The following is a 21,262-nucleotide window of genomic DNA, read 5'->3' as shown; positions in this document are numbered from 1 at the left end:
AGCACCGTTTGGTGGAGGGGGAGGCTCTTAAACGCAGAAAGAAAGGAAAGACCTTTTTTTAGAATGGGGCAGGTGCTGAGATAAACAGAGGCTACAGTGTCTCACGAAGGAGGTAAAGGTGGCCTCACAGGAAGACTGTTCTCTCTGCTGCCTCTAGGGGCCTGAGTTCAGGACTCCCTAGGAGAGCACCCTCCTGAGGTGAGGGAGGGTGAGGCAGCCCCTCGAGGAGGGGGCTTCGGGAGGGAAGAGGGCTTTGGGGGTGAAGTGGCAGAGAGGAGCTGCTTAGGGACAAGTAGTGACCAGGAGGGAAGGGGAGCCAGGGCGCCTTCCAGAAGTACTGGAAGGTACTCAGTGATGGGGCAGGATGGAGCCTGGCCTGCCTCAGACGGTGGCCACACTCTTGAGCAGAACTGGTCCTGCCCCACCTCAAGCCAGATCCTCTCAGAGGGTGGGCTGAGGTGTGGGGGCTGCTACCAGATGGACCACTCCACGACTCATGCCCACCAATCCCCGGAAGTGCCCCCTCAGAAGCTGGGCCGCTGACCCCAGACAGGAGAACGATGGGTCAGTCAGGTCTAGAGAAACTGAACAGGACTGGCATGAGGAAAGCAGTAGCCCTGCCCCAGCACTCCGCTTCCTGGAGGAGATTGGGGGAAGGTGGTTCTGGCGGAGCCAGCTGTGGCAGAGGACAACCTGGAGCTGAAAAGAGGGGATTAGGCCAGCAGGCGGCAGACGTGATTACACCCCAACCCCATCTCAACCCCAGGACCCAGGCTGCCAGGGCTCTCTGCCCACGTGGAGGAAGGTGGGGGGATTGGGGCGGCAGTGTTCTTTTCCTGAAATGCTAACATCTGGGGCCCACTCTCTGCCAGCTCATCCAAAAGCTGATCCCGCCAATCACAAGGCTACTCTGGCCAGACCTTCCCATTGGATTTTGAGTGAACTTGCTCTTAAATATGGCCAGACAGATAGCCAGGGACCATGGGTGTTTCAGGAAAGCCCCTCCCCACCACGGGGAGAGGATTCTCCCTGTTAAAGAAAAAAGAAACACAGAGAAAGCCAAGATTATGTAGGAAAAAAATAAAATATTTTTAAGAGATAATTATTCTGTGATAATAATAACAGCAATAAGTACTCATTAGAATGCTTACTACATGCCAGGCCCCATCCTCAGGACACTCATATTTTAAATATAGATATAAAGAACAGAGTGCACCCATAAACCAAGAATAAGATGCTTTAGGGAAAAAAAGAACATTGAGAAAACATGGAGGAGTACTAGGGAATTAATCATATGATTACACACAAAAAAGAAAAGTCAATGGATTTAATGATAAGGCTGAGGAACTCTCCCAAAAATCAGGGGGAAAAAAGATAAAGAAATGCAGGGGTGGGGAGGGAACAGATAAATAGCTCAGAAGAGGACTGGACCAGGAAGCCTAGTGGTTGATGTAAAGAAAGTCCAGGAAAGAGAAACAGAATATGGAAGGATCAAACGAGAGAATCTCCTAGAACTGAGTTTTCAAGTAAAAAAATACCAATTAAACAGACCTACATTCCAGCACATCATTGTGAAATTTCAGATTTGCAGGAATAAGAGAGAAGATCCTAAACATGTCTGGAGAAGGAACAAAGATCCCATGCCATGAAAGAAGAATTAGGATTCTCCCAGCTACAGTACCTCCAGGAAACAGGGCAGAAAACAATGACTTCAAAATTCTGAGCAGGAAAGCTTATATTCACGCAACTCTCTCTTAGGAAACTTCTAGAGGATGTGCTCTAACCAAAGGAGGGAGGATATGGATGTGAGAGAGAAAAAGCCAGGCCAAGCAAACTGGAGAGAAGTAAAGGGGATTCCAGGAGCCGGCTGGAAGGTGGCCAGTAAACAGGCCTGTCCCCCAGGGGACAGGTTTCCAGAAAAAGGAGGGACTGAGGGTTTCCCTGATATATGTGAGTATTTAGAGAAAACCTCATGACTTCATGGAGTAGTTTTAAAGAGCTCAGGATAAACATATAGCAAATTAGGCAAATGAAAAAAACGAGACAATTACTAACTCCAAAAAGAAAATGTAATCTTACAGTGTAAGGCTTATCTCTGCGATGAGCATAATTACACAGTTATAATAAAGAAAACACTGATTACTAATTTAGCCAGATATTGTGATATAATGATAGGAGGAGGAGGAAGAAAGGGAGGTGGGGCAGGGGTTTAAGAAAGCTAAATTCTTGTCAACCATTTGTTGTTCAGTTGTTAAGTCCTATCTGATTCTTTTGCAGCGCTGTGGACTGTAGCCTGCTAGGCTCCTCTGTCCATGCGATTTCCCAGACAAGAATACTGGAGTGGGTTGCCATTTCCTTCTCCAGGGGCTCTTCCCGACCCAGCGAATGAACCCGTGTCTCCTGCCTTCCAGAGGGATTCTTTACCACTGAGCCACCTGGGAAGCCCCTTGCAACCATTAGATGATATGTAAAAGTAAAAAGTAACAGGAGTAAATTTTATGGTATGTGAATTATATCTCAACTTAATTTCAGTTTTTAAAAGAAATTGAAAAAAGAGGTAAGTAAAGAAAGAAGAGTCCAAGTGTATCATTTAGAAATAAGGCAGTCGACACTAGAGGAAATGGCTAAACTACTAACTGTCATCATTGCCCTAGAGGCTTCAGTGAGAGCAATTCAAGTCTTTAGTACTCTGGAGGAAAATAACTAAAAGGGGCTGTTTTAGAGCTGGATTCTGTGGGAACAAAAAATCAAAGTGGAAGAAGCCACAAGAACCTGAGGAGAAGGAAGTCACAGTGACCTTGAGGAGGGCTTGGCTGTTCATGGCTGTGGAATGGGGATCCTGAGCCATTTTTACGGAATTCTCAGAGGTCAGAGTGACCTAGAAGGCCAAAGGCACTTAGCTACATGGGGTTCCTCTCACGTAAGACTTCTGGTTCTCCATCTGACACCCCCACCCCTACACTCACATATGTGCATGTACACACACACACACACACACACACACACACACACACACACACACACATGCTCCACCCCCAATCTGGGCTTAAGCCTCACCTGGGCTTGAGGTAGTTGAGTGCTTCTGAGAACTGGTTGGTGAGGAAGAGGTCAAGGGCGGTCATGCACTGGTCCAGGGCCTCATGGAGGCTGCTCACAGGAGTCCTGGTGGGAAAGACACGAGCATGACCCAGAAGCTCTCAACGAGCCTTGGTGGAGGGTTCACCCGTCCAGGCTGAATCAGAGCCTCCCAGCGCCCGTTTGACCTCCCTGGTGATCCTTGGATGCCTGTCATGAGCTCCTCCAGGCTGCCGCCTCTGTACTAGGACACAGGACAATCTGAACCTACCTCTGAGTATTCCCAAAGGTGGGAGGCGGGAGTGGAAGGGAAACGTCATCTGAGATCCAGTGGGGGGATTGGGAAGGGGATGAGGATAGGGTGTTGGGGATTGGTGCAAGGAAGCCTCAGGAATAAATTTATCTTACCTTCCATGAGAGTAAAAGGAGACTCTGTGCCCCTTTTGACCCATTGGACTTCTCTGCCCCCACTTGGGGGGCGTAGCCCACCCACAGGCCCACTTCAGTCCTTTTCTTCCTCCTTCTCTAGGCCTTCTCGTGGCTTCCTCTGACCTGCACTCTAGAATCCCACAGGCTCTGTCACAACGGGTTGGAATGGGCAGCCACCCTGTAATAGCTATCCAGGGGGCTTTACGTTCAAGAGCCACCTTCCCAACAGCATCTTTAGTATACCTGGCCTCCTCCCAGTCTTTACACCTTTTTTTAAAAAATATTTATTCACTTTTATTTGCCTGCACAGGTCTTATTTGCAGTATGCGGGATCTTCAATCTTTGTTGTAGAGTGAGAGATCTTTGGTTGTGGCATGCGAACCCTTAATTGTGGCATACGGGATCTAGTTCCCTGACCAGGGGTTGAACCCCAGCACCCTGCATTGGGAGCACAGAGTCTTAACCACTGGACTACCAGGAAGTCCCCCTTACACCTCTTTATAGCTCTTATCACTCTGTGACCTTTTTTTTTTTTTAACTTATTTTTGGGTTTATTATCTGTCTCCCTCCACTAAAATATAAGCTTCCTGAGGGTGGGAATCTTCATTTTGTTCACTACTGTATCACCAGCGTCTAGTATCTGGTACAAAATGGGCTTTTGAGAAATGTAGGTTAGTGAATGAATGAATGAACAAACAAATGAATGAATAAGTGAAGAACCCTGGGTTCTGAGAGCAAATTCCTTATCTTTCTGAACCTGTTTCCTATCTGAAAGATGAGAGATGATCCCCAAAGTCCTGTCTGATTTCTTGTGAATGTTTCTTCTCAAGGGGGGGGTCTCTTTTACGTAGAGTAGATTCCAAAAAGAGTCTTGATGATCTTACTGAAAAAAGATCCTCAAAAGTTAAAGTTCATTCTCCACCAGATAAAGTCCTACACCTATCGTAAGGCCCAGATCTAAGGTCTGTGTGATGCATCAGCAGAACCTCCCAGGCAAAATGAAGTATGCTTTTTGGTCAAAACTGTTTCTTCTCCCAAATCTGTTCTCCAGATTTCTCATCTCAATTAAACAATACCCCTCTATCAAGTTTCCCAAGCCAGAAATATTAGTAGTCATCCTTGACACATCCTCCTGCTGGCCTCCGTCATCTGCTCCATCAGTGATTCCTATCAGTTCTACCTCCTGAAAATCTCTTAATTCACCTCCTTCTATACCCAGGGGCATCCAGTCCAGGCCACTACCATCTCTACCTAGGTCTGATGGGAGACTCCACCTTCTACTCCTGTCCATGCCTAACTCTTCTGTTACCTCATTTTATTCTGTGCTTCCTTTCTCTTCCTTTCTCTTCTTGGCCATCTCTTTCACTCACTCTATTAGATTTAGAGTAATTTCTTTAGATCTTTCATTTCACTAATTCTCTTTAAGTATGTCTCATCTGCTGCTTATCCTGTCCACTGAGTTTTTTTTTAATTTCAATGATTTTATTTTTCATCTTCATAAATTCTACTTGGTTCTTTTTCAAATCTGCTTGGTCATTTTTGGCAGTATTTTGTTCTCTGCTTATTGGTGCAAGTACATCTTTGATTTCTTTCCACATTTTAAACACAGTCACAGTGTCTCATCACTCTAGGATCGTAGACTCTAATTCTGCTATTTCTTGCTTCTGGTATCTATTGCTCACAGCGCCTCATTTCCTTGTATGTTTCATAATTTTACCACAAGCTCCTGTCTGACTGATCCCAAAGGGATTTTGAAATGAGAACCCACTTCTTCAGAGAGCATTTTCATTCACTTCAGCCAAGTTCCCTGTGGTGCTACCACCCTAAGACCACTTATGTTACTTTTTTAGTTTAGCATTTTCAGGACCATAGAGGTAGTATATATTCAAACCTGAAATTTGTGTGAGAGCTGACTGGTATGCATAATTTTCTAGGGAGCCCCTTTGTCCCCACCAGAACTGCTGTCTCCCTTTGTGGTGTGTGGGTATTTTTTTCCTAGTCAATATCCTTACTTGCTGAAGACACCCTTGAGGGTGGCACGTTTATGCAGTGGTAGGGTGGTAGGGTGGTAGGGAGGTAGGGAGGGAGGTAGGGAGGTAGGGTGGTAGGTGGTAGGGAGGATAAGTTCCGACTCCTCACACTGTTGGATAGCCCCAAGTCCTTGTTTCCCATTCCTTGTTGTTGTTGTTTAGTCACTATGTCATGTCTGACTCTTTTGCCACGCTATGGACTGGAGCCCACCAGGCTCCTTTGTCCATGGGATTTCTCAGGCGAGAAAACTGGAGTGGGTTGCATTTCCTTCTTCAGGGGACCTTCCCGACCCAGGGATCGAACCTTCATTTCCTCATCTCCTGCACTGGCAAGTGGATTCTTTTACCACTGAGCTACCAGGGAAGTCCATTCCTTAAGTGTCATTAAAACTCAAGATTCTCGGTTTCTGTAACTTGTAAATGCCACCAGGTTGCCATGGCTTCATCTTATTTACCAGCCTGATTTCAGCTCCCTTGGCTTGAGGGATTTGTTACTTCAGCAGACTCTCAGGAATGTATGTTAAAGGATGAATATTGTAACTCATCCAGCCTCTGGGTAGTTTTACTAAGGGATAATGTAATAGCCAAAGGTATCTTTTTAAAACCCAAATCTGATCATGTCATTTCCAGGCTTGAAAGCCTTCACTGTCTTCACTCTTGGGATAAAGCCAAGAGTATCTTCCTTTGCGCCCAAGGCTTAGCCTAATGAGTGGGGTTCAGTCCATTCATCTCTGCTGGTGAATCAGTCAGAAGGCAATGAGTACCTGCTGCCCCAGGCACTTGACTGGCGTCCTCTCCTTGAGCGCTCACAAAGCTTTGTGAAGTGGGATTATTCTCTCACTTCAGAAGAGGAGACTAAGGCACACAGAGAGGTGACTTGGCCAAGGTCACGTGCCTGAGCATAGCTTCTAACCCAAGTTTCTGCCTAAGCCAGTGCCCACCAGCTCAGCCCCAGGGAGTCAAGTCCATTGTCCTGGCTTCTGTCCAGCTCTAAACAACTTCAGAGACAAGAGCCTACATTCCCCTTCTATACACACCCCACTGTCACTCCCACCACCGCCTCCACCTGCATCAAGAAAGATGCAGTCTACTGCATCAGTCTACCTGGAGAGAAAGACACACAGACAGACAGACAACACAGAGGCACATATTCCCTTCTCTGGCAGCCTCAGCACCTCTTCCCCTTAACTGTGGTGAGGCGGGTCTGCGGTGACCTCTCCAGAGCTGGGGCTGGACCCTGGGGAAAAGAGACTGGACCCAGACCGGGGCCTGCCCTGAGGGCTACAGGAGGCAGAGACATGGACAACCAGAGCCTCCAGGGCTGCGCTCACGGGCATCACCGAGGGCTGAAGAGACCAGGAAGTGAGGGTGGGGCAATCAAGGAAGTTTTCTGGGTGCAATGGCCCTGAAGCGAGGACTAGATGGAGAAAGCAGTCCCAGAAGGGGAACAGAGTGTGAGCAAAGGCTGGAGGCATGGCACCATAGTGAGGAGGGGGCGCCAGCCACCATGGGGCAAGTATGGAAGACAGGCTTGGCAAGGCCTATAAGTGGAAGAGTGAGGTGGGGGCATCCCAGCTGGCTGGGGAGCTCAGGCGGGTTGGAGACATCAGCCCCACTGGACTTAATAATAGCACTAACAAATACCCGTCACTGCCAGGAGAATATCACTTCAAGTTATCTAAATTGATGCCTGCATTATTTCACTCAATCCTCCTACCAGCTCCAAGAGCCACAAGTTCTTATCTGCGTTTGACAGATAAAGAAGTGAAGACGGTGAAAAGAGGAACCTGGTTTCCTGCTCCCAGGAACCTGGGAGAAGACAGAAATACTTTCTGCAAAAGCAACCTGCCAAACCTTTCCCTTCCCCTGGCTGTGACTGAGGTCCCCACTTCTCTGTAGGCTGTCCCCATGTTCTTAAGGCCTTTCTGCTCCAAGCTCCCTGCTGGGGCCCAGGCCAAAATATTCCTGGGCTCCCACGTGGTGATGGTGGTCTCTTCTGTGCTGCAGGTGGGGGTGGGTGGGCAGGGATGTCGAGCTGGATGGAGTCTGGAGCATGGCTAGTGACAACGAACACCAGGATCTTTAGCATAGTGGGGAGGGGGCTTGAAGTCAAAGTGAGAAGAGAGCTGAAGGGTGGGAGGGGGGTGTCCAGCCTGGAGCCATCCCTCTCTCCCCTTCCTTCCCACCCCTCCACTTCAGTCTGCCTGGAAATCCCTACCTTAGTGTGTGATGGGCAGAGCTGGGGCACCGTCACACCTGCTGAAAACAGAAAACCCTCCTACCCAGCCCTCAGTCAGGGTGAGGTGGGTGGAGGCAGGGCAAGGCGGCCACTCAGAGCCTCTCAGATGTCAGAGCTGGCCTCTGCTTCCTGCTCCAGCATTCAGGGGGAACTCTGGCTCAGGGGAACACATCTGTAGGGGACCTGTCGCTTCCACAATGACCTTTCTAAACTGCAAATATGATTGGGACTCTGCTTCCAGAGTCACCCTTAGCTGCGCATAAAGCCAGTACCACGTGGCAGGGAGTGATGTGGTGTGGCCTAGGTAGTGTGGAGCTTTGAAAGCAGACAACCCTGGACTATAGAGGCAGCTTAACAATCACTTGTTGGAAAAACTTGAGAAAGTTCTTTAACCTCTATGAGCCTCAGTTTCCTCATCAATGAAATGGGAATGGCAGTAGCTACCTCCCCGTGTTGCTGGTAAGAATGACTGAGACAGTGTAAAGCACAATAAAAAGTACTCAGGAAATGTTAGCAATTTTTTTCCCTAAGATGTTTCCATCATTTCTTTTACAGAGCAGCACCACTTTTATAATGAAACTAAGTAACTTTAAAAATTGAATGCACATGTCCTACTACTGGGCAATTCCACTCCTACCTGGGAACCTGGAAGAACACTCATATATGTGCAAGACAATCACTTGAGAATATTGTTTGAATAACAAGACCCTGGGAACCATCTCAGGTTCAAGTGGACCTTCCTTCCACCTCAGGAAGGCTGGATAAATAAATAAATAACAGTCTCTACAACAGGTGGCGTACCATACATTGGAAGGCAAGTGCAGACCAGGGTTTCAAGGATCAAGAGACCTTGATCTCAGAAACCTGAAGGTGAATGGGTAAAAAGCAAGTTGCAGAATGATTTATGCTGTATGACTCCATTTACAGAAAAAATTTAAAGAACTACATAACTTTTAGGGTTAAACATACTCAGTAAAAGAATAAAAAGACAGAAAAATGATAAAACCAGAAAAAAATTCAGAAAAAAATTGTGACTGTCTCTGTAGAGGGAAGGGTAGAGGTGGTCCACAGGGGCTTTGACCATCTTTGCCATGGTTTATTTCTTAAAAAGAATATGAAATAAATGGGGCACAATATTAACATCTGAAAAAGCTTGCTGGCAAGGGCATAGAGTTCATTTTATTATTGGCTATACTATTCCAAAGGTTGAAAATATTTCATAATTTTTGAAGTGATGGAGATGTAAATGTTGGTTTGTTCACCACTGACCCTCACACATGGAGCTGGGCTGAGTAGGCCTGGGAGTTTGTTGAGTGACTGAATGAGTGTCTGTGGTGAAGGAACTGCTTTGCCCCTGCTCTGCTCAGACGCCACCAGAAGGCACTGACTGGGACCAGATGGAACTTGAGGGCACGCAAACGGGCAGGTATGGTTTAGTAGAAGGGTGACCTGCCAGTGCAGAAGGGCAAGCTCATTGCCCTGAAGGCCCAAGGAGGGGCCACAGGAGCCTAGAGTTGTAGAGAGGACTCAGGCAGGGATGTGAGGGTGCAAGGAAGAGGATGAATGAGGGTTCTAGTCTGGGGGTTCAGGATTCTTTGATAGGTGCCCTTGCTCCACACCTGCCTTTTCTCCTGAAAATCAATTTTCTTGGCCCAGTGGGGGTGATGCTCAGGGCTGGGCAGACAGACTTAACTAGCTTCCAGATTTACGGAGACCAGCCCAGAGAAGGAAGGGAGCAGCCAGCCCAGCCTCTCTGTATTTTCCAAAGGAGGGACCAGAAGTCTAGAGAGGATAAAGGACTTGGTCAAAGTCACACAAAACGTTGCCTGACTTACCAGGCAACCCTCCCCTAGGACAGGGAGTCCCCCGGCCACCCAACTTCCAAGCCCTCAGTCTGGAACACACAAGGGCCCTGTGGAGGCTGCCAGCTGACAGGCGGCACCAGCCTTGTCACCACCCTATTCGTGTGTTAGTCCTGAGGCCCTACGCAAATACGGTCCTGTTGGCCAGGCTCCAGGCAGAATGGCACCCCTCCCAGCTCACCTGGGCCGGATCTCCACCCAAAGACTTCCTAGGAGCTCTGGCTCCCAACCCCTAGCAGCGGGGCCCACGAATGGCCAAGAGCTGCTCACTGCTGCGGGCAGTGTAGGGCCCCACCGGTTCCTCGGCGGGGGCAGTGGCGATGGACACAAGTGCCACGTTGAAAGTGACAACGGCCACCTTTACTCCCGCTGTTCCTGTCGTGCCCAGGGGGCCCAGCCGCGTCCTAGCTTAGCCTTTTAACTCCTTCGAATATCCCTGAAGATGAAGTAGTGCCTGGCATCAGACCCTGCTGGTTTCAAATCTCAGGCCCACTTCTCACCTCCTGGGAGACCTAAGACAAGTCATCTAAGAGCTACTGGCTAAGGTCCCTCACCTGTAATGGAGGTGATGACGGTGGGCTCAGGTGTAAACGCCAGCAGGGAGGGAGGAGGCTCTGACGTGGCTGTGGCCACAGCTTCCGACAAAGTTGGGACCCAGAGGGGAGTGACCGACCCAGGGTCCCCGGGGCCTCCACCCTCCCCGCGCAGCCCCCTTCCCGCTCCCCGGCTGCGGCGGCGGCGCCCGGAGGCAGGGGCTGGAAGCCGCAGTGCGGGCCGCTGGGGAGACCGGGCCCGGCGCCGCCCCCCGTCCCGACCCGGCCCGGCCCGTGCCCCCTCGAGCCGCCCCGCCGCGCACTTACCCCGCAGGTAGGGCGCCCGGGGCGCTGGCCGTGGTCATCGCCGAGGGGGGCGGGCAGCGTGCCCCCGCGGACGCCAGCCGCGGCCCAGGTGCTGCCGCCGGAACCCCGAGCGGGCGCTGTGCGGCCGAGCCGCGGACGCGGCGCCCGGGGAGGGGCGCGCCGGGGGCGGGGAAGGCGGCGGGGCCGGGCCGGGCCTCGGTCTGCCCACCCGCGCAGTGGGGCCAGGCCGCCGCCCGCCCGCGGCCGACCGCAGACGCGGGCCCTGCAGCGGGCGCGGGTGGGAGGGCTGCCTGGGGCCGGCGAAGGGCGCCCTCCATAGCCCCCATTCCCGCTCTGACAGTGAGAGCCGGGGCGCCCAAGGTCTGCCCTGCCCATGACCGAGAACCCTTTGCGCTCAGCCCGCGGGAGGGGGGCTCACGCCTTCCTCACGGAGCCCCACCAATCTGGGCCCAGAAAGTCCTCCTAGACCTGAGGTCCACCTCCCTGCCACTCTCCCATCCCCACAGCGCCCCCTTCTCAGCGCCCCTGATATGAGCCCTTCATCATCCTACTGCATTGGTGGGGGGCAGTCATGCAGAGAAAGACCTGAATTTTAATCCCACCCACTTGCCCACAGCTTGGCTGTGCTTGCAGGAGACCAGAAGGCAGAAAATCATGCCATTTAGTACTCACTGCCAGCCAGCAGTTCACACTTGCCTCCCCAAAGAATCCTCATAACTGCCATTTTACAGATGGGGAAACTGAGGCACAGAGTTCCTGTGACTTGCTCAAGGCCACTCACCTAAAAAATGGCAAGTAGTGATTGGAACTCAACCCTCCTGGCTCCACACACTCTTGCCTTCTTGGTCTCCTCTCCCCTGAATCCCCAGGGCCTATGTGGGGTCACCCATTACACTTCAGATGCCTACTGTGTGCCCAGGCCTCAGGTATATGTCTAGGACCAGAGTTAAGTTAAAGCCGACCAGGCCTCCTGGCAGAAGAGCCACTGGCCCATGAAGAGTTAACCAGCGGCCACCTCCAGGCTCCAGATGCTGTTGATCATGACTCATCAGAGCACGTGGCTGCCATTAGAGCTGTCCCTTCACAAAGGCAGGGGACAGAGGGAGGAGGGGCTCCAGCACCCCTGGATCAGCCCTGAGCTCCAGGATGTCAGAAAAGGAAAGAGGAGGAGCCTGTAGAAGCAGCCATGTTAGAAAGAGGGCTTGGACTAGGTCCTGGAGGAGCCAGGCAGATTGGGCCCGGTGGCAGGAGGGGAGAGGCTTTGGGGACAACTGTTTGAATCTAAGCAGGTTGCCTGGAAAGGTAGTGGGTTTTTATCCTGTCCATATGTGAGCAGAGGCCAGATGCTCACAAGCAAGGGCCATCACACCTCTGGGATTCTGACATAGGCATGGAAAAGCCATTTAACTACAAGGAGCAGACTATGATAACATCCACCATCATCTCTAGAAGTCTGGGTAAGGGAGAATGCTACAGAAGCTGGAGGAGTCTGGAGGCTTACTAGAGAAGGTGGACATAGAGTTGAGTTTTGAAGTTTGTATTGTTTATACACAAGGAAGTTGTAGAAAGGATGTACCAGATGGGTACATGGATCAAAGAGCGTGGAAGTGGCAAAAGCACACTGATGACAGCTGGAGTTTGTGAAGCTGGTGAGAAGCCCAGCAATGTGTTAAAGAGGAGCCTGGGTGAGGAGGCAGGTGGAGGAGACTCAGATGGGGATAGGGGGTGGGGAGTGTCTTGTCACATGCCGCGCACTTTCAGGTCTCTAGGCATTGGCACATGCAGTTCCCTCTGCCTGGAACACACATTCTTCCTTGTTATGTATTATTCATTTGTTTAACCAAGGGACAATCCAAAAGCATATAATTAAAAGGCTTCTTTAAAAAAAAAAAGAATACAAATTTATCAGTATAAAATTTAGAGTGTCCTCCCAGAGCTTTGGAAGGGGCCAGGTAAGTGAGGTGTTCTGAAGCTTTATGCTACTTTAGCTTCAAGGTAAATCTTTAGTTGTATTTGACCAACATTTATTAAAAACCTGCCATGTGTGAAAGCTCCTACTCACCCTGAAAGTTTCAGTTCAGATGCCTCCTCTTCCAGGAAGCCCTTCCTCCCTAATGGGGGCAGTAGCTTCCTGGGCACACACTGCTCTAACCCATTCTGACCTCCCCTATGACCTGGGGCGAACAGCATCTGTGTGGTAGGGGTCGAGTGAGGTTTGTATGTGACTGTCTCTGCCATCAGACTGGAAGCCTCTGCGTCTGGTCAGACGTCTCTGTGTCAGTGCCCAACTAACCACCAAAACCTTGAAACTTGGGCCTAGCACTTTACCATTTTCCTCTGAGGTAATGACTGACATTCATCACCGGCTTAATATGTGCTGCGTATGTTAAGTATATAAAGTGGATTATCTTATTTTAATGTACACATTTAACTACCTCTTGGAGCCTCAGTTTCTTCCTCAGTAAAATGGAAATTCTGCCTGCTTCACAGGGTCATCTTGAAGATTAAGAATTCCTCTGTGTAAAATGGCCGGGATAGTGCCTGGCATGTGCCTTCAGTGCTATTTAAGTGCTCTGATGCTGGTGGTGGTGGGGCCAAGGTAGATGCTATTATTCTCCACCTTGTACAGATGAAAACTGAGGCTCAGCTCTGCCTTCAGAGCTGGAACTCTGTCCACACCACAATAGTAGCAGCGATGCTGGAGTCACTCACCTGGTGAATCAGAGTATCAGAGTGGCCTACCCTTCAGGAGGGTTCCACCCAGGCAGTTCCCAGCCCCCAGGAGCTCTGGCTCAGCCCCAGACCTGGGGAGCCCATGAGTCACCATTATTTCCATCTCCCAACCTAGGTGACCTTGCTCAGGTCACCTACTTATTCCCAGGAGACCAGGAGAGCATCTTGAGTCCGGGGTTCCTTCCTCCCTTGCCAAGGGAACTTTTTTCTGCTGCTTTGTGCCTAGGAAACGGTGGGCCTGCTTTCCTCTCTCATTTTCTCCCCAACCAGCAAAAGCAAACAACTGGGCTCACTGCACTTCTCAGTGGCCCTGAGAAGCCTCATATAGACTGATTTCACTGATACCATCTCTCAGCTTAAGAAGACCTTCAGGGAATTCCCTGGTGGTCTAGTGGTTAGGACTCAGCATTTTCACTGCTGGGGTTTGGGTTCAGTCCCCGATCAGGGAACTTGTTTTTCAGTTGCTAAGTTGTGTCCGACTCTTTGTGACCCCATGGAGTGCAGCATTCTAGTCTCCTCTGTCCTCCACTATCTCCTGGAGATTGCTCAAATTCATGTCCATCAAGGAGGTGATGCTATCTGACTAATATCCTGCAAGCTGCATAGTGTGACCAAAAAAAAAAAAAAGCCTTCAATAACTAACCTCCTCAGAATGCTCTAGAAAGTTCCACAGTAGCTTTATTTCCCATCCTACAGATGAGAAAACTGAGGATTGAACCAAGTATGACTTGGACTCAGGTCTGCTGCTGCTGCTGCTAAGTCGCTTCAGTCGTGTCCGACTCTGTACGACCCCATAAACGGCAGCCCACTAGGCTCCCCCGTCCCTGGGATTCTCCAGGCAAGAACACTGGAGTGGGTTGCCATTTCCTTCTCCACTCAGGTCTAGACATGTCTTAAACCAAATCTCAACTCTATCCTATAGAGAAAATGTGTGGAAATGGGTGGGGGAGATGTCACACAAATAGGGGTCTGAGCATGTGAAAAGTGATGCCATTGTATAAAAGAAGCTTAAGCTGTGAAGTCAGCTTTGCCTCTGCCTCTCTGAATCTCAATCTTCCCATCTGTAAACCTGCGGTAACAGTGCCAACCTCTCAGGGATGCTCATAAGCTTACCAAGCATTACACAGGTGACCCCTGATCCCCTTCCCTCTTCACAGCTGCCTTCTCAGTGCCTTTCTCCAGGCCTCTCCCTTACATGAAGCACCCCACCTCCACTGTCTCTAAAACCCAGAACTACCCCCTCAGACCCTACAGCCCTCCTAACCCGCTGAGCTGGTGACTGTAAAGCTGGTTTTCCTTAAAGTGAGTGAGTGAGCTCCACCCAGCAGGTTACAGGCTTGAGCTCGTTAATAATTCACAAGTAAACAGGCTCATCCACAAAGGGCCCTGGAAGAGAGCCAAACCAGTCACAGTTCTTCAATATTCCCTGGAGAGGGGCCCTTAGGGAGGACCAGGCCTGCTCCTTGGGCTGCCCCCCTTCCTCCCCATGGACTCTGGTCCTTACTAGCTGTGTAATCTTGGACAAGTTACTGCCTTACTCTGGCCCTTATTTTCTCTCTCCCCACCAAATATAAAAGGAAGAGAAGGTTGGACCAGGAGGTCAAGGGTCCTCCTTGCTCTGATGTTCTTGGTTTCTGGGATCTGAGCTCTTTTTCAAAAGGCTGGTCCCCCAGAGCTACCAAGGGTGGGTCTAAGAAAGGGACACCCCATCAGGCACAAAAACCAAGAACAATTTTGAATGAAAAAAAGATGCAGAATGCTAATGAGGGGTTTCTGGCATTGAGTGGCATCCTGTCAGAGGTCAGAGCTGCAGAATCAGGAAGATCCGGCTAGACTCCCAGCCCCACCATGTCCTAGTTGTGTAGTCCCCAAGCAAGTCACCCTACAGGCTTCAGTCAGGGCAGGGAGGGAGTGTTTCAGAGAGCAGGTTTGCAAGCTGGGGCTTTTACCCCACCTCTGACACCCTTGACCAGTGATTTCATCTTTGAAATGGGGATGTTGACGGCACCAACCTCACTGGGTTGTTGTAAGGATTAAATGAGATAATAGACGTAAACTCTTAGAATGGGCCTGGTCGTTATTCTTTGAGCTTTGGTTTCCTCACTCATAAACCAGGGATAACAAGACTGATTTGAGCAATAAAATAAGCAAATGGACCTGAAAGAGTTTTAAAACCTGCAAGGCTAGCCAGAGAACAGGGACTTCCCCTATGACATGCACCCAGACCTGGCCAGGACCACAAGGGCAACACCCACTGGACATCTGATACCTCCCTCAGGGCAAACGTGCCACCTCACTCACTGCTGGTGGGAGTAGAAGGCGGCACTATCTTTCTGAAGGGTAACTGGAATTATGGGCTGAGAGCCTTAGAAAGATGACCAGTAACACCTGGGCAGCAATCATATCTTAAGAAATAATCACAGACACAAAGATTTATGGTACATGGATGTTCATCATAGTGTTTCTCATAATAAAGATATAGCTGGAAATCATTTAAATGCCCATAAATAAGGAATTGTTCAATGAATTATACTGAACTATTCTGCAGATACTGAATTTATAGAGAATTTATTTGCCTGGATGACTGCATTGTCCCCTGTTTTCTCTGCTCTTACCCATGTCCCTTTATTGTCTACTCTCCACACAGCCCCAGCCCTACTTGATCAGATCATATCACTCTTCTGTTCACACCTGGGCACTGGCTCCCCATGGTGCTCCGTGCAAAAGTTAAAGTCTTCACCAGCCCTCCTGCCCTGCCGTCTCTCTCTCTCTCTGGCGTCATCTTCCTTTATTCTCTGATTCAGCCACACTGGCCTCCTTGTTCTTCTCCAAATATGTCAGGCATGCTACCCCCTTGGGCCATGGTATCCTCACCAGAATCGGAGGGGCCACATGGCGCCTCCCACATCAGAGCCCTCTCCCACCCCGTGCATCTGCCCTTGGCCACAGAGGTAAATCAGAATCCTGGGGTCAGTAGCTTCAACATCGTAAAACTTGGCATTTTAAATCATCAGTCTGATAATCACAGATGCCTCAACTCACAGGATCTGAGAATCCCATAGGTGAAAATTCAGCACGGGCCTTGAGTCCAGATCCAGAGCCAAGGAAGGGACCCCTTAACAGCCCAAGGATTCCAGTCATAAAATTTGACACTCCCTATCTGGAGGCATCTTAGAGCTCCTTGAACTCAGGCTCAAACTGAGAGCAGGAAACCTGTCAACGGCAGCCGCAGCAGGCCCCTGGCCTTTTCGGAAAGGTCCCTCCATTCCTGGGGCAGCCCTCTCTCCCACAGCAGCTCTGCCACTGAATTACTCTCTTAAAAGCATCCTGCCTGCCTGCACTTCCTCTCCTACAGGAGCAGCCACGGTGGGGGGCGTGTACTGGCATGACTGGTAAGGGACCCTGTTTATAGGCCAAGTAGGTGGCCGTCACTACATTAAGATGCTCAGGCATCACTTCCCTCTTCTCACAGCTCCTGGCTTCCCAGTTCTCGTGCCTGCAATCACACCATTGGCTCCCAAACCTTCCTTTTTTTTTTTTTTTTTCTTTTTTTAAAGATTCATTTATTTATTTATTTATTTTAGACTGTGCCGGGTCTTTGTTGCTGCACACAGGCTTTCTCTAGTTGTGGTGAGCGGGGCACCTCTTCGTTGTGATGGCTTCTCATTGCAGTGGCTTCTCTTGTTGTGGAGCACGGGCTCTAGACACACAGGCTTTAGTAGTTGTGGCATGTGGGATCTTCCTGGATCAGGGGTCAAACTTTGTCCCCTACATTAGCGGGCAGATTCTTAACCACTAGATCACCAGCCCCTAAACCTTTCTGAATCCCTTCTGCTCAATGCAAATACCATAGATGGAGGATCCCCTTGTAGCGGTGAACTCACATTTACTGATCACCAAATCTGCCCCAGTGGTTGGCTGTCAGGTCCTTTACCAACGTGGCTTCACCAGGTTTTCCCACGGCTCAGTGAGCAGCTGTTGTTTTACAGATGAGTAAACTGAGGCTCACATGGGTCAGGCAGCTGAATCAGGGTCATAGAGCCAGTATGTATGGTAAAGTGGGGGCTGAGCACCTTCCCAAGTCCTTCACCCTTTGGCCAGGCTGTGGGAGACAATGCAGTGTGGTGGGTGAGGGCCGAGGGTGAAGAAGTCACAGGTCCTGAGCTGAGAGAATGGAGATCTGGTTTGTTGCCTCAGGTGAGAGACTCTGTAAGGGCATCTGGGAGTCAGAATTCTCTGGGTATTTGTGTCCAGCAAGTTCCAGCTGAGGTAGAAAGCCAGGAGTGTTCAGGTCCTCACCTACACTCCTCACACAGGGGGCTACAAGACGGAGCACAACTGGGGTCTTACAGGAGGGCAGGTGGGCAAGAAAGCCACGTGGACCGGGCTCCTCACCCTCTCAACCAAGCGATCTCACCCTCCTCAGAAATCATTCTCCCATGTTCTCATCAAAACCCAAGCATACTGTGCTGGGCTTCAAGGACGTGGGGGTAGATGAACCCTGTCCCCTTTTCATATGTAGAGGGGAGACAGAAGGGGGTGATCATGAGCAGTGTTAAAATAGTCTGTCTTCTCAGCAATATCCTTTCTCCACCAGCAGCAGGGTCAGCTTTAAATATGTAAATCCCCTCCCTAACGCCCTCTAGTGGCTCCCAATACACAATAAAATCCAAACTCTGCCCTCTTCTGGGTAGCCTGCCTCCTGGATCCTCAATGACACACACACCTCTCTGCTCTTCAGACACATCTGAGGCTTTGACAGGAAATATCCTCACTGATGGAAATGCTTTGGGCATAATGGATTTTACTGTCCATCACATTGCTCTATTTTAAGCCACATATACGTGTGTGTGTGCATGTGTTTGTGCTCAGTCATGTCTGACTCTCTAACCCCATGGACTGTAGCCCTCCAGAATTATGTTCACAGGATTATCCCAGCAAGAATACTGGAGTGGTTTGCCATTTCCTCATGGCTGAATCACTTTGTGTACACCAGAAACTAAATACAACATTGTAAATCAACTCTACTTCAATTGAAACAAACACACAAATAAAAATACCCAGAAAAATCAAAGCTATGGTATTAAAAGTCAGGATAGTAGTTACCTTTGTGGGCCTGCCCCTGGGAGGGGCACAAGGGAGACACTGAGGGCTGGTAATGGTCTGTGTCCTAATCTGGGTGCTGGTTACATGGGTACTGGTTACCTTGTGAAGAGTCATTGAGCTCTGTACACTTAAAGTGTGTGCATTTTTCTGTATGTATGCTACCCTTGAATTAAAAGTTTAAGAGTTAAAAAAAAAAAATATATATATATATATACATATATATATATGTATATATATATATTTAAAGAAAAGAGATCATCTAAAGTTGAATCTTACGGGGTGACTGTCAGGAGTGGTAGATGGCATTCCAGGCAGAGGTAGCCCTGAGCAGCTCAGCACAGTTGTGAGAGTCCTACAAAGCCAGCCATTGTGGCTGGACCAGAATGAGGGTCAGGGAGTGATAGGAAGTGGGCCTGGGCAGGTCACAGCCCCTCCGCTGGAGAGTCTTGACCTTTCACCACTAAGTGATAGAAAGCCACAGAAGAGTTTTAAAACAGAAAAATGACATGGTCTGGTTTTTGATTTAGAAAAGACCAGTCTGAAGGATGGTCAGGAAATGGAAAAGTTAGGGGCTGTTGCAATAGTCCAAGGGGAATGAACAGCTTCGAGAGTCATCAAGAAGCTAAAATCAGCAGAACTTGGAGACCAGGGTGGAGGTGAGGGAGGGAGGTGACAGAGATGACTCCCAGATTCCAGGCTTGGGCAACTGAGTGGATGACTATGCCCTTCATTGAGATGGGAACACAGGAGGAACAGGTTTGAGGGTGGGATGTGAAGTCTGATTTGGGGCTTTCCGAGTTTGATGTGCCAACAGGACAGTCAGATGGAGGTGTTGGGAGGGCAGTTAGGTTGCCCTTCTCCAGGGCGTAGGAGGGTGAGCTTTCAATATACAAAGGAAAGGAATTAGGGGTCAAAGCTCAGAAGAGAGGCCAGGGCTGTCCCCTCTCCCCCTTCTCATGAGAACACGTCTGGAGATACCAACTCACCCAGGAGTTGGGGGTGACACCCAGAGGTGATGACACACCCCTGAAGGGCTGACTGGGAAGGGCTGTGGTGTGCAAGGATGCCCACTGGGGCATAGGATTTCCCTCCACACTGCTGCCCCAGATGTGGAGGGTGAGGGCTGTGAGCAGCCCTGCTGGAGGAGAGGCGCAGCTGCCCACACCTGACTCCCAGTCCGGCCCAGGTCCAGCTCACCTGAGTTGCCCTCACAGGTGAAGCACCGGAAGCGGGGCTTGGGGTGATGGGTGGTATCTCTTCACTCCCAAGCCCAGCCCTGCAGGGGGCCCTAACAAGCGAGCAAGCGACACGTGGGGCGGGCGGTGGTGAGAGGCAGTGGGCTGCCCCTCCCGGGGCCCTCCGGCCGTTACCCCGCGCCCAGCAACCCGCACGCTGCCGTCTCCAGCTGCGTCCCCTCAGTTGTCCCTCGGTCGGCTGCCGTCCGGCAGTCTCACCCGCGCCTCCCGCCGAGTCCCCACCCCGCCTGGTACCTGTAGTCGCTTTTCCCGGAGGCCGCCCCCTTCCAGGCGGTCAGGAAGGCCATGGACGCGGGCCCGACTCGGAGGGGGCACGGGCGGCCCCTCGCGGCGGCGGCTGCAGTAGCGGCGGCTCTGGTGGCCGCACCTGGACGGGGTGGGCGGGGCGGGCCCCGCGGCTCCTCCCCGCCCGGCCGGGCGCCTCCCTGCCTAACAGGGGCATTGATGTCCAAGAGCCGACCTGCGGTCCCAGGGCGAGACCACTCCCGTCCACGGTCCCCCACCCCAGGGATTTGTCCAAGGTCACACAGAGAGCCAGTGGCAGCGCCAGGACCTACCCCAGGCCCCTCCACTCCCAGTATTGAGCCCGTACTCCGTATCGAGGGGTGATGGCGTCACCAATGCCTTTCCCACCTGCCTAAGTGCAGAACCCGCCTTGCCAGGGCTGTACCTGAATGGGGTCAGGGGCTTGGGGCTGCCCTCAAAGTGCGCGGGCACAGAGCAGGAGGGGCGGGCAAGGAGCGGACAGGAGGAGAGGAGCTGCTGGAGTGTGGGAGTGCAGGCTGCGGGCGGAGCACTGGGACACCGCCCTGCTCACAGACTTCTGGTTCCCAGCCCCTGTGGGAGGTGGGAGACAGAGGAGAATGAACCTGTCTCCAGCACAAACTTTCTTTGGAACCCCATAGTTTGTCTTAGGTAATGTACATTTTCACTTTTTATTTAAAAACAGTAATAAATAGAAGAATCAGCTCTGGAGCAAGTGAGCCCCTGGCAGTGCAGCCCAGCAGGTTGCATGGGGGTGGGGAGGGTGGGAACTCGACTAAGGGTGAGGAGCAGGGGAGCAGCTTGAGGAGGTATTCGAGAAGGATCACTCCAAGGTGGAGTGTGTAGGATGGATTCAGGGGTCCCTGGAGACTTCTGTGAGGGAGTTGGGTGGGGAGGGGAGGTGGCAATCTGTCTCCTTTTGGGCTGGGTCTGTATCCTACGTCTTGAGCAACACAACTGATGCATCAAATGGTGACTGACTGTAATGTGCCAAACCCTAAGCCAGGTGTCTTACACAGATTCTCATTTAATTTCATCTTATTAAATACTCACCCCCATTTCAGTTGATGAAACTGAGGTTCAGAATGGTTCGCTGACTTCCCCGAGACCAAGCCTTACAACCAGATCTGTCTGCTTCATCTGGTGCTCCCCTCAACCCTGCCTGTGGCCTCCAGGTGGGCAGGGCACGGAGTGGGAGTCCTGGTCAAAGCAGAGGGCAGAAGCCTCAAGGCTCACCTGGGCAGTTTCTCTCACTTTTCCTTAATAAGCAGCAGAGAAAATACAACCTTTTCCCTTTTCTCTGAGCACTCATGTCATGGTCTTGGCAGATCAACAAGGGCCCGAGAATGCTGCCTATTTGACCACAAAGCTAGAGCTTCCAGATCTGGAAATTCCAGTTACAGTGTAC

At 50.6% G+C, this 21,262-nt stretch overlaps 1 protein-coding gene across 3 annotated transcripts in view; it reads right to left on the bottom strand.

The window, feature by feature from the left end:
* Positions 1–20,926, bottom strand: part of TTC39A (tetratricopeptide repeat domain 39A) — a 49,863-nt gene extending 28,937 nt beyond the window's left edge. Inside the window, exons 1-2 of one of the 3 annotated variants that reach the window (XM_043461363.1) lie at positions 20,908–20,926; positions 3,058–3,162 (exon numbers count right to left, since the gene is read on the bottom strand). In XM_043461363.1, coding sequence (XP_043317298.1) covers positions 3,058–3,122 — 65 coding nt within the window. In that variant the 5' untranslated portion in view covers positions 3,123–3,162; positions 20,908–20,926. Of the gene's footprint in view, positions 1–3,057; positions 3,163–10,495; positions 10,821–19,824; positions 19,943–20,907 lie in introns of those variants that run through there. The other 2 variants (XM_043461362.1, XM_043461361.1) reach the window with 2 other exon arrangements.
* Between the last annotated feature and the right edge of the window lie 336 nt (positions 20,927–21,262).

The sequence above is a fragment of the Cervus canadensis genome, chromosome 2, assembly GCF_019320065.1.
Source record: "Cervus canadensis isolate Bull #8, Minnesota chromosome 2, ASM1932006v1, whole genome shotgun sequence".
Classification (NCBI taxonomy): Eukaryota; Metazoa; Chordata; class Mammalia; order Artiodactyla; family Cervidae; genus Cervus; species Cervus canadensis.
This window is presented reverse-complemented; position numbering and strand designations above follow the sequence as displayed.